At 42.2% G+C, this 14,192-nt stretch overlaps 1 protein-coding gene across 2 annotated transcripts in view; it reads left to right on the top strand.

Moving 5' to 3' along the window:
• TMEM98 (transmembrane protein 98) overlaps positions 1 to 14,192 on the top strand; it is a 111,999-nt gene that overhangs the window by 82,315 nt on the left and 15,492 nt on the right. For both annotated transcript variants that reach the window (XM_075350203.1, XM_075350204.1), the window contains exon 6: positions 8,109 to 8,168. In XM_075350203.1, the coding sequence (XP_075206318.1) occupies positions 8,109 to 8,168 (60 nt within the window). The remainder of the gene's footprint in view (positions 1 to 8,108; positions 8,169 to 14,192) is intronic.

The following is a 14,192-nucleotide window of genomic DNA, read 5'->3' as shown; positions in this document are numbered from 1 at the left end:
GCTACGACCCAGATCCCTGACAGACGTTTACACTTTGCTACTGCTCTTCTTCACCTCCAAAACTGATCTGCTTTTGTTTTCCCGCCTCAGGCTATCCGAACTCCTCGGTGGGCGTGGCCAATCGCCTGGCTCCGCCCCCTGGTGTGAACGTCAAGACCTGAGAGGGGTGACTCAGGGTTTTTAGGTTGGCTGCTGTTACCTTATTAGGGGACGGGTGTTTGTGCAAGGGCCTACCTGTGACTACCTGGCTAGTCCAGGGCATCACACTAGCACTCAGACTGAAAATATGGTTCCGTGTATAAGTCCTTCCAGGAAAGTGCTCGAGTTTCCCATTGACTTCCATTATACTCAGAATACGACTCGCAACCATCTGAGCATCTAATTGCCCGTTATAAGTACCAAGCACCTGAGCATGTTAGTGCTCGCTCATCACTATTAGAAATATCTCAAAATATAGTGGTTACTCTGATCTATACAGAAACACACTGTTTATTGGGAAAATAACATATGAGGAGTTGAGAGCACTCAAGTGTAAAGCTGTAAACCAGAGGTCTGAAACATGCGGCCCTCGGCCGCATGTGGCCAGTGAGGCTGCTTCTTGCAGCCCGCGGCCCCCTCGATGATCCTGGCCAGTGCAGAGGCCGCAGCAGTCAGTGCTTTAATTCACTGACAGTGCCTGTATACCCCCAGAACTGTCTGTCCCCTAAACCCCAGTGCTGCCTGAATACCCCAGAACTGTCTACCCCCCAGAACTGTCTGTTCCCCCAACCCCAGTGCTGCCCGTATACCCCCTAAACTGTCTGTCCCACACAATCCCAGCACTGCCTGTATATCCCCAAGAACTGTCTGTCTTCCCAACCCCAGTGCTGCCTGTATACCTCCCCAGAACTGTCTGCTCCCCAACCCCAGCACTGCGTGTATGCCCTCAAAACTGTGTGTTCTCTGATCCCAGTGTTGTATACACCCCCAGAACTGTCTGTCCTCCCAACCCCAGTGCTGTATACCCTCCCAGAACTCTGTTCCCTGACCTCAGTGCTGTATATCCTACAGACCTGTCTGTCGCCCACCCACCCCAGTGCTGTATCTCCTCCACCCCAGTGCAGTATACCCCCCAAGGCCGTATGTCCCCCACCCCAGTGCTGTGTACCCACATAGGTGTGTGTGTGTGTGTGTGTGTGTGAACAATGGCACAATAGGCGAGACTACTACAGGGCATTGCTACAAGTAGAGGACCAGGAAAAGGATATTAATACAAGAAATGCACCAGTGTTGACACATTTGAAAAAGGGGACAGTGATGGGCACATTACTACAGGATGGGGACAAGGATGGGGACAAGGATGGGGAACATTAATACAAGGGACCAAGACGAGCATATTACTACCAGGGGACAAGGATGGGCACTTTACAACAGGATGAGGCACATGACTACAGGATGGGAATCAGGATGGGGCACATTACTACAGGATGGAGACAAGGATGGGCACATTACTACAGGATGGGGCACTTTTCTACAAGAAGGGGAACAGGATGGGGTACATCAGGGCCGGCTCCAGGATTTGTGGGCCCTGGGCGAAAGTCTCAGTGGGCCCCATCCACACATAGACATGCACAGATACATGCACATACAGGCATACGTACAGATATATATTTAAAGAGAAATTCACAAAAACACATATAAACAGACATAAATCTAGACACAGCCATATACACTGACATACATAGATACACATCATACATGCACACACAGACACATTAGAGATATTTCTAATATTGGGAAGCCAGCAACAGACTCATTCACCTCCCCGCTTGTCTCCATCCAGCTCCTCTTGGACATGTGTGTGTGCCACGTTGATTGTTGGCCGTCACTAACAGACATGGCCGCACATAGCACACTGACACTGCTGTATATACATCACAAGAGAGGCTGGGGACATACACATTACTGGGGGGCATACATATTACTGAGGAAAAGGGGTATACAGCAATGGGTGGCATACAGCTCTAGAGGGGGGCAGTGGCTCTGGGGTGGGGGGACAAACAGCTCAGAGATGGGGGGTTACATGAGGCTCTGTGGTGGGGGGGACATACAGCTCTGGGGGGGTATACAGCACTGGGGTGGGGGGACATACAGCTCTGAGGGGGTATACAGCACCAGGGTGGAGGGGACATACAACTCCTGGGGTATAGTAGTATGCAGCCCCCATATTCCTCCACATAGTGTTATGAAGCCCCCATAGTCCTCCATATAGTATTATATAGACTCATGTGGTATTATGCAGCCCCGTTATGGCATTATGCAGACCTCATATTGCACAATGCAGACCCATATAGCATTATGCACCCTCATGTAGTATACAGCTCCTATATAGCACAGTGCAGACCCAGATAGCATTAGGCACCCTCATGTAGTGCACAGCCCCTATATAGCACAGTGCAGAGCCAGATAGTATTAGGCATCTTCATGTAGTATAAAGCAAGGATATAGCTTTGTGCAGACCCAGATAGCATTAGGCATCCTCATGTAGTATACAGCCCGTATATAGCACAGTACAGACCCAGATAGTATTAGGCACCTTCAAGTAGTATACAGCCCTATATAGCACAGTACAGACCCAGATAGCATTAGGCACCCTCATGTAGTATACAGCCCCATATTGCACAGTAGAGACCCAGATAGCATTAGGCACCCTCATGTAGTACACAGCCCCTATATAACACAGTGCAGATCCAGATAGCATTAGGCACCTTCATGTAGTATACAGCCCGTATGTTGCACAGTGCAGACCCAGATAGCATTAGGCACCTTCATGTAGTCAAGAACAAAGAACAGGAGGCGATCAAGTAGGTCTATTCATTTTTTATTATCAATAAAAGTGCAAACAGGTGAGGGGAGTCAAACCCGGTATACATCACTACAGTTAACATGCACCAATTGTGCAAGGCATTGTATAGTCAAGATTGTGAACGCATATGCACCCTCAAAATTACAATCTGCATAGGGTATGAAGTGTTTATTCCTCAAATATACCTTACTGATTTACTGGGCTCACTCATCCATACATGCACACGCAGAGAGTACAATGTTATAAGTACAGTGGAGACCACATGAACTACTCCAGGCTCAAAACATGGACCACGTGCCCAGAGGATAAAGTATGAAACCACTATCCATAAATCACTATATCGAAAAGGCATCAATGTCCATTAAGTACAGTATAAATCTTAAATATCTTTATATGCACATGGTAACCATGTGTAATAAAAAGATCACGTAATTAATTCCAGGTACAGAACATGGAGCAGTCCATGGAATGATGGCACAATCACACAGATTATCTTTCATCCACTAATAAAGTGCACGGAGGATAGGGTATGCAGGATAGGGGCACTATTCATTTATTAGTGAGCAAAAATTGCATGCTCAGCAAAAATAGGAATTCCATATAGTGCTGAGATAATGATGGTTACAATGAACAATGCTCAGTATCCATAAAACACATGAACTACTCCAGGCTCAAAACATGAAACACGTGCCCAGAGGATAAAGTATGAGACCATTCTCCATAAATCACTATATCGAAAAGGCATCAATGTCCATCAATTATAGTATAAATCTCAATTATCCTTATATGCACATGGTGACCATATATAATAAAAAGATCACATAAATGATTCTAGGTACAGAACATGGAGCAGTCCATGAAATGATGGCACAATCACACAGAATATCCTTCATCCACTAATGCAGTGCACGGAGGATATGATATATAGGATAAGGGCACTATTCATATATTAGTGAGCAAAAAAATATATATGCTCGGCAACAAAGTAAGAATTCCATATAGTACTGAGATAATGATGGTTACAAGGAACAGTGCTCAATATCCATACACTACAGGAGTTATAACTCCAATAATCCTCACATGCACACAAGCGGATTCAAGAATTGTATATAATGAAAATACCACATGGGTTTTTCCAAGCTTGGGTCATAGAACACATGACAATCCATGGACTCGTTGCAATATAATATCCACCATTCACTCATGTGGTGCACAGGGCACGAGCACCGCCCAGAACCAATTGTGCAGAGGACAGGTACATGTTACCAACAATTCAAGACTTACATGTTACTCAGAGATGGCAATAACTGCAGTGGAATGCGCCCAATGCGCATTTCGGTGTAAACCTTCGTCAGGGGGCGTGAACCAACACGGGGGAAGTGAGGTAATTATAGGCCACCGCTCTCATCGATTGGGCAGCAATATGACGCACATGGGACCGGTCAGCCGGAAGTCCCGCCTCACAGACGCGTCATGGATACACGAGCGCCGGGGAACCCGGCGTCCAAGTAGCCATAGAGACGCGGCTGGGAGCGCGAGAATCCCAGACAGGCCGCGCATGCGTACACTGCAACAATACGGCGAGAGAGGAAGATATAAGAGTTTGGTTTCTCTGCACTGCCAATTATCAGAATTAGAGGATACATTACATATAGCCCATAAAGGCAACCAAGTGATGTATATCGTAACCACACATTGCAATACAAATGTTTATAACAAATTGCAAGAATGAGAATATAATAAAATGAATAATCTAACATCTCAGGACAAGATTGACACACAGTATAACTGTACAGCAACCTGCTACACAAGGCCGAGGCACATCGATGAGAGCGGTGGCCTATAATTACCTCACTTCCCCCGTGTTGGTTCACGCCCCCTGACGAAGGTTTACACCGAAATGCGCATTGGGCGCATTCCACTGCAGTTATTGCCATCTCTGAGTAACATGTAAGTCTTGAATTGTTGGTAACATGTACCTGTCCTCTGCACAATTGGTTCTGGGCGGTGCTCGTGCCCTGTGCACCACATGAGTGAATGGTGGATATTATATTGCAACGAGTCCATGGATTGTCATGTGTTCTATGACCCAAGCTTGGAAAAACCCATGTGGTATTTTCATTATATACAATTCTTGAATCCGCTTGTGTGCATGTGAGGATTATTGGAGTTATAACTCCTGTAGTGTATGGATATTGAGCACTGTTCCTTGTAACCATCATTATCTCAGTACTATATGGAATTCTTACTTTGTTGCCGAGCATATATATTTTTTTGCTCACTAATAAATGAATAGTGCCCCTATCCTGCATACCCTATCCTCCGTGCACTTTATTAGTGGATGAAAGATAATCTGTGTGATTGTGCCATCATTCCATGGACTGCTCCATGTTCTGTACCTGGAATTAATTACGTGATCTTTTTATTACACATGGTTACCATGTGCATATAAGGATATTTAAGATTTATACTGTACTTAATGGACATTGATGCCTTTTCGATATAGTGATTTATGGATAGTGGTTTCATACTTTATCCTCTGGGCACGTGGTCCATGTTTTGAGCCTGGAGTAGTTCATGTGGTCTCCACTGTACTTATAACAGTGTCCTCTCTGCGTGTGCATGTATGGATGAGTGAGCCCAGTAAATCAGTAAGGGATATTTGAGGAATAAACACTTCATACCCTATGCAGATTGTAATTTTGAGGGTACATATGCGTTCACAATCTTGACTATACAATGCCTTGCACAATTGGTGCATGTTAACTGTAGTGATGTATACCGGGTTTGACTCCCCTCACCTGTTTGCACTTTTATTGATAATAAAAAATGAATAGACCTACTTGATCGCCTCCTGTTCTTTGTTCTTGTCTTATTGTATTAGCGATTTGGTCTTATATTGTGGTCCTTATTCTGCATAATATATTACATTGTGTTGATTATTTATCATCGTTATGCAGAATCCATGTATGCCATTTCTTACTCTACCTTCATGTAGTGTACAGCCCTATATAGCACAGTGCAGAGCCAGATAGCATTAGGCACCCTCATGTAGTATACAGCTCTATTTAGCACAGTGCAGAGCTAGATAGCATTAGGCACCCTCATGTAGTATACAGCCCCCATGGTCGCTTGGCCACAGTGATGAAATACATACACACTTCTCCTCGTTCCCCCTCTGCTCCGGTCTCCTCGGTGTGTCCACTGCTGTCGCTCGTTGTGACGTGACCGCGCTCCTCTGCAGTCCTGTTAGAGCGCCAACAGTCACACCGGGGAGAATGATGAGAGAGGGAGTCCGCTGCTCCCTCTATCATCATTCCTTTCAATTATATCGGCAACTGCGATGCCGATACAGTTGAAAGTGCGATCCTCGGTGGGGGGGAGGCTGGTGACAGCGCAGGCATCGGGCCCCCCTGAGTAGCGGTACGCCACTCCTGCCACCGCGAGTGGGCCTCCCCGGCAGCCCAGGGCCCTGGCATTTGACCGGGTTTGCCGGGGGCTGACGCCGGCCCTGGGGTACATTACTAAAAGATGAAGACCAGGATGTGAAAATTACTACACGATGTTGGCCAAAATTACTACATGGTGCAAAATGTAATATTACTTACAAAAAGGGGACAAAATGTAAAAGAAAATAATTAAAAGCATGATTTTTTTTAACTATCAAAAATGCTTTTTATATATATAAACAAAAAAGTTTGTAATAATAAACAAGCAAAATCTGTTCAAAAACAGTGAACCAAAGTTGTAAAGAGAAATAAATGGTACCACTAAAAACGTCACTTGGCCCTGGAATGAATGCAGCCCCCCAAATTATTATTTTTTTTCTATATGCGGCCCATATACCCAGCTGAGTTTGAGACCCCTGCTGTAAACCAACAGCTATCCTCACGGTTGGTGCCTGATTAGAAGAATTGCCAGCACAAAGCATTAATACAAGGGGGATCGTTATGTCATTAGTCAGACTGATACTGTTGAGCGGCCCTAATTTAATTTTTTATTCTATCTATTATGGAATTCTTTGTGGATATTTTACTCTCACATAGGACCATCTCCACAGAAAATTTGATAGTGACTTAATATGTGTAATATTTTTTACTTTTAATTCATTTGTATAACAATTTTTTGCAATTCTTTTGTTATCTAGGATATCATCAGAAAATGACCTATTTCAATCAAGATTTTATGTTACTTTTTAAAAAAAACAAAACAAAAGTAAAACAATAAATTAATAATCTTGCAATTTTCACATTACCTACTGGAGCTTTTTTCAACTCACACTTCCTTTCCTTCATGGAAGTGTTTTCAGCTTGTTTCCTTATAATTAACGGTAGGATTACAATGACAGGTAACGTCTCTATACACAGCTGATATCACAGGATCCACCAATCTAAATATGTGATATGGCAGCTGACCCTGCTCCCTCTCCCATCACAATGACCTCTGCACACTATACTTCTATACAAAAGGAAAGGTTGGAGTCTGCTAATGTACATATGGATTCCCTGGAAGAACAGAAAGTTAAAATAGCCCAGTAACCAGTGTGAAAATGGCAAAATTTCTAACTTATTTAATTTGTTTAATACCGGGTGTGATATAGACAAAAAAAACCTGTAAAAAGTTTAATACATTATACACAATGAACAGAGTCTGTTTATTTGGCTAATGTACATGTTATTTACTGATACAACAGGAACATAGAGTCTAAAAATGTTCCAGTGGCCAATTTGAAAATGTAAAGATTTCTATTTTTTATAGATTGTGAAATGAGATAATAAAATTTTTTTTAACACAAAAGCCTGATCTAAAAAATAGGTAATTGATTGATGATGGTTTCCCTTTAATTTGATGTTGTCTTAAAGGGAAGGTGTCGTAAAAAAAAAAAAATCACCACCAGGAGCGGTCTGTGACCGCTGTGTGCTGACAGAGTTCAACACCAGGCACATCGGGCAAGTAGTTAGCAACTATCTGCCTGTTATTTCTTAGGGATATTGTTAAAAAAAATAGTCCCAGATAACCCTTTTAAATATATGGATCACTCATAAGATTATAATATGGTCATACGCACATAGAAACAGTTTGAATAGTAAATATCTGGAAATGCTTATGCTTGTAATACATATAGCGGGTGAAATAAGTTTTGTACAAGTCAAAAAAGTGTTGAATACTTATTTCACTCGCTGTACAATACATTCTGCTGTGACGTCTGTAAGGCAATAATATGGATGACTTATCATAATCTAATGTTCTTTTTTATATTTAGAGTTGATGATGTGGTTCGTTCTATGTATCCTCCTCTGGACCCGAAACTACTTGATGCAAGGTATGTGTGTTCTGGTGTTTAAAGGGGTTGTTACTAGAGATGAGCGGTTCCGTGGAGGTTCAGTTCACCGGCAGCAAACGAGCCGAGCCTCCACTGGCTTGAGCTTGAACTCGGAGCAAGTACCTGATTGGCAGTTTGAGTCACAGCAAATAGCCAGCCATAAGAAGGTCACTGACAGTGGCATTTAGGCACCACAATCCTGCCTTGTTCTCTTTTCCAGGCACACATCATGGGGTGCCAATGGGTTTTCATGGCAGCTAAAGACCTTCTGATGGCCCCTGCTGCTTCTATGTTGGTTCACCTGTGAAGTCCAAACACAAGCCGGGTGGCATAGGGGACAGTTGTTTTTTTTTTTACTATATATAACGATAATATAGTATTGCAGTATATAGTTCAAGCGCTATGGGGACTGATAAAAAAAGTGAAAGGTAAAAGTTTTTTAAAATGATTAAAAAAATATAAACCGATTTATCACCATGTCTGTAAAAATCAGATGTAGCAAAGTATAAAATAGTTTAAAGGTATTGTTCACTGCTTTTTATACTATCCCTAGAATAGGTTATTACTGTCAGATGGGTGGGGGTGCCAAGTGTCGCACTCCCGACAATCAGACATATATAACCTATCCAAAACTGTTCCAAGTGCCGGACAGATGTGATTAGTTGTGCAAAGGAACAACATAGTTCCAACAACTGTATAGAAATTTTCTAAAGTAAGAAAAAAATTAAACAAAAAAATGTTTTTGTTTGCCACACCGGCCACAAAAAAGGTATCATGTAACTAAAAATTGTGTCAATAAAAATACCAGCTTGCGATGCAAGAATAAGCTCTCAAAGAGCTCTATTGAGAGTGAAATAAAAAAGTTACAAAAAAATGGCCAAAAAACAAATGTTAGTTATTTACAAGGTTCTTAATTATTTTAAGTCATTCAAATAGTAAAAAGAAAAAAGATTTGTATCACTGTAATTCTATGACCTGAAGAATTGTGTTGACAGGTCTGTTTACTGCACAATAACCTTTGCTAAAATGAAACCCAAAACACAATGACAGAAATATATTTTTTCATTATTTCACCTCAGTTGGATTTTTTTCCCCATTTTTTCATTACTCTATAAGGTGAAATGGATGGTATAGTTCATATGTACAACTTTTCTTGCAAAAAATACAAGCCCTCATAATGCTATGTCAACAAAATAAAAACTAATAGTGGCTGTGTCCTTAAAAATTAAAATTGGCTGCATCCTGTTAAAACAGCAATTCTTGAGGAGTTCCCCTTTGAGGGAGTGTAAGGATAAGTTCCTATGATGAGTTTTTGACACTGCATGTTTTCTTTCTGCGCCCAAAAAAATGCAGTAACTAAGGCCATGTGCCCACTGGACAACGTACCTGTGGATTTTGCTGCAGAAAACCTGCGGATTTATCTGGATTTTCTAGATAAATCCTCAGGTTTTAGTAAGTACAGACACTCCCCATGTTATCCTATAGGACATGGGGAGTGCTGTGTCCATGCTGCGGAATGTACGGCTGTGTAATATGCTGCGGATGTCCCGCTGCTGCACGTAACTGCATGTCAATTATTCATGCGGAAATATCTGCAGAATTCTAGCTTCTCCACTATGGAGATAGAGGCCGGGACGTCTGCAGGTATTTCCACACTTGTCCCGCAGGTTTACCGCAACAAAAAAGCTTGAATCCCGCAGCAATGAATAGCTGCGGATTCCGGGGAGCAGCTGCGGTAAACCTGTGGGACAAACCTGTGGAAAAGTCTGCGGGTACACTGTCCCGTGGGCACAAACTTCAATGGATCCCAGTGATTCCGAGAATGTTTGTTTTTTTTTGTGACCTATTGTACTTCATGTTAGTGGTAAATGTAGAACAATTTTTTTTGCGTTTATTTGTGAAAACATCAAAAACGTGGCAAAAATTTTGTACATTTTCCAATTAATTTTTATGCCTTGAAAACAGAGTAATGTCACATAAAATAGTTAATAAATAACATTTCCCACATGTCTACTTTACATCAGCACAACTTTGGAAACATATTTGTTTTTGTTAGGAAGTTAGAAGGGTTAAACGTTTATCAGCAATTTCTCATTTTTCCAACAAAATTTACAAAACCATTTTTTAGGGACCACGTCACATTTGAAGTGACTTTGAGAGGCCTAGGTGACAGAAAATACCCAAAAGTAACACCATTCTAAAGACTGCATCCCTCACACTGCTCAAAACCACATCCAAAAAAGTTTATTAACCCTTCAGATGCTATAGGGGGAACTAAAGCAATGTGGAAGGAAAAAAATTAAATTTTACTTTTTCCCCACTCAAATGTCCCAAACTTTGCATTTTCACAAGTGTATCAGGAGAAAATGCACCATACGGTTTGTTGTGCAGTTTCTCCTGAGTACACCAATACCTCAGATGTGATGGAAAACTACTATTTGGGTATATGGCATGGCTCAGAAGGGAAGGAGTGCCATTTGACTTTTAGAACACAAAATCGTCTGGAAAAGATAGCGGATGCTATGTCGAATTTGAAGAGCTCCCGATGTGCCTAAACAGTAGCGCGCCCCCACATTTGACCTTATTTTGCCATATTGGAAACTAGACCCCTCAAAGAATTTATCTACATGTGTGATGAGCACCATGAGTCTTCAGGTGCTTCACAGAATGTTATAAAGTTGAGTCGAGAAATTAAAAAAAATCAAATTTTTCCCACAAAAATGCTGTTTTAGCTACAAATTTTGTATTTTCAGAAGGGTAACAGAAGAAAATGCAACATTCAATTGCTTGTGAAATTTCTCCTGAGGACACAGATACTCCATATGTTTTGGAAAACTACTTTTCAGGCTCATAGCAGGACTCAGAAGGGAAGGAGCACTATTTGAATTTTGGAGCGCCATTTTGGCTGGAATAGATCGCAAAAGCCATATCGCATTTGAAGAGCCCCTGACATTGCAAAAGAGCAGAAACTCCCTCAAATGAACCTATTTTGGAAACTATACCTCTAAAGGAATTAATCTCGGGGTGTAGTAGACAATTTTAACCTTTTAGGTGATTCACTGAATAGCATAACATTGTGCTGTAAGGGTAAGTTCACACAGTGCGTTTTTCACGGCGTTTTTGCGTGTTTTTTGGGTGCGTTTTTGCTCAGAAAACTGCATGAATTTGCTTCCCCAGCAAAGTTTGAGTTTTCATTTTTGCTGTCTGCACACAGCGTTTTTTTAGCTGCGTTTTTGTGGGCACCACAAAAACGCAGCATGTCAATTTTTTTTGCATTTTTCACTGCGTTTTCCACCCATTGAGTTCAATGAGATGTTTTAAGAAACGCAATGAAAACCGCAAATTGCAAATATAGCTGCGTTTTAGTGCGTTTTTAGACAGGCCGGGGTGATCTCCGGAGTTCATCGGCGATCACCCCGGCCTGTCTGCAGCTGTCATGAACTGAACCGCAAGTGCCGGGGAATCAATCACTCGGCGCTCGCTGTAAAGTCCAGGCTGCACGCCGGAGCTCAGGTGAGAGCTCCGGAGTGCAGTGCAGGTACCTGAATCCAGGCCTGGCATTATTGGAGTTTCCTCCGGTAGCAAGTCCGATGCTGCACAGACGTGTGTAGGTTGTTTTTTTTTTTTGTTTTTTGCACTGATGCATCAGCTGATTGTATAAAAGCCGTTTATACAATCAGCTGATGCGTCATGTGATTCAGGCCTTGAACCTGACACATCATCTGATCGCTTTGCCTTCCAGCAAACCGATCAGATGATATTGGATCTGGATTGGACGGCGCGGGACCCTTAACCCAGGATTACTGCGGAGGGGGGTTCTTTATTTCAATAAAGATGGAGTCACTAATTGTGTTGTGTTTTATTTCTAATAAAAATATTTTTCTGTGTGTTGTTTTTTTTTTATCTTTACTAGAAATTCATGGTGGCCATGTCTAATATTGGCGTGACAACATGAATTTCGGGCTTAGGGCCAGCTGATAATACACAGCTAGCCCTAACCCCATTATTACCCAGTGAGCCACCTGGCATCAGGACAGCTGGAAGAGTTGGATACAGCGCTAGAAGATGGCGCTTCTATAAAGGCGCCATTTTCTGGGGTGGCTGCGGACTGCAATTCGAAGCGGGGGTGCCTAGACCCTGCATTGCGGATTCCAATCCCCAGCTGCCTAGTTGTACCTGGCTGGACACAAAAATTGGATGAAGCCCACATCATTTTTTTTTTTAATTATTTCATGAAATATTTTTGGTTCCCAGCCGAGTACAAATATGCAGCTGGGGGTTGGGGGCAGCCCATACCTGCCTGCTGTACCCGGCTAGCATACAAAAATATGGCAAAGCCCACGTCATTTTTTTGGGGGGCAAAGAAATCCTGCATACAGTCCCGGAAGCAGGATGCTGAGCCTTGTAGTTTGGCAGCTGCTGTCTGCTCTCCTGCATACACTATTGGATGGAGGATGCTGAGCCTTGTAGTTCCGCAGCTGCTGTCTGCTCTCCTGCATCCACTAGTGGATGGAGTATGCTGAGCCTTGTAGGTCTGCTCCCCCTGACTCTCCCTCCAGCATAAAGTCCTAGATGGAGCATGCTGAGCCTTGTAGTTCTGCAGCTGTCTGCTCTCCTGCATACACTAGTGGAGAATGAAGAACATATTGAAGAAGGAAATGACATCAGACCTTTTTTTTTTTTTCCGACAATCTTTAATGGCAATGTTCACTGAAAAAAACGCATAAAAACGCAGTGAGCCAAAACGCAGCTAAAAACGCACCAAAACGCATGCGTTTTGCCATGTTTTTTTGCCGCGGTTGCGTCAAAAAAATGCAGTGTGTGAACTTAGCCTAAAAATTACTATTTTTTTCCACCATATTTTTCCTTTGCCCCCAAAGTTTTAAGTTTCAAAAACGGTAATAGGAGAAAATGCAGCAAACAATTTGTTACACAATTTCTCTTGAATATGCCAATACCCCATATGGGGTCTAAAACTACCTTTAAGGTATAGTGCAAAGCTCAGATTGGAAGAAGCGCCATATTGGAGTTCAGATTTAGTTGGAATAGTTTGCGGGTGCTGTGACATTGGCAGAGCTCCTGAGGTGCCAGAATAGAATAAATCCCCCACAAGTTACCCTATTTTACAAACTGTACCCCTCAATGAATTAACCTAGGAGTACAGGGAGCCATATTGACACCAGAGATGTGTCACAAAAATGTTATACTGTTGGGTGGTAAAAATAATTACAATATTACCACTAAAATGTTATTTTAACCCCAGATTTTTCAATTTTGATAAAGAGAATAGGTAAAAAAAGGTCACCCTAATGTGTTAAAAATTTTCTCCTGAACGTGGCAATACCCCACATGTGATTGCACAGTACTGTTTGGCCGCACCCCAGTGCATTTGATTTTCGGAGCACAGATTTTTCTATAATAGTTTGAGGATTCTATTTGCAGAGCCCCTAATTGCCAGAACAGCAGAAACCATCTAAAGTGATCACATTTTGGAAATTACACCTCTCTATGGATGCAATGATGATTTTGTCTCTGGGAAACACCAATGGAGTCAAACAACGTGAATGTTGCAAATTTAAAAATTGCAAATAAGCCCTTGTAATGCCCTGTACATTGTAGTACCTGTGCATTGTACCCGGTTCGTGCTTCTGGAGACACACATCCTGGCATTTGGATTTGTGAGTGAAGATTTTTCTGGTTTTCTTTTTGGGTGGAGGGGAGCAATAGCGCTTTTCCAGAGCCATTGTGCTAGCAGTAACATGGAAGCCACCTATATTTAACTAAACAGTTGACTGACCTGAGTGGAGACTTGTTTTTGGGGGATTGAGTTTGGCAATTTGGGGTACCCCACTTACATCAGTTTTTCCATCTACATCTCCAAAATACCTGCTTCAGGTGAAACCATTCCATTCATTATATTGAGGCAGCAGAGTTACCCCGGACTCAGTTTATCCTCTGTTAAGCAGAGTCCTTATTTTTCAAGAGCATAAAACTATTGTTGACTGCACTTCTGTGCACGCCTAA

This window comes from Anomaloglossus baeobatrachus, chromosome 5, assembly GCF_048569485.1.
Source record: "Anomaloglossus baeobatrachus isolate aAnoBae1 chromosome 5, aAnoBae1.hap1, whole genome shotgun sequence".
NCBI lineage: Eukaryota > Metazoa > Chordata > Amphibia > Anura > Aromobatidae > Anomaloglossus > Anomaloglossus baeobatrachus.
This window is presented reverse-complemented; position numbering and strand designations above follow the sequence as displayed.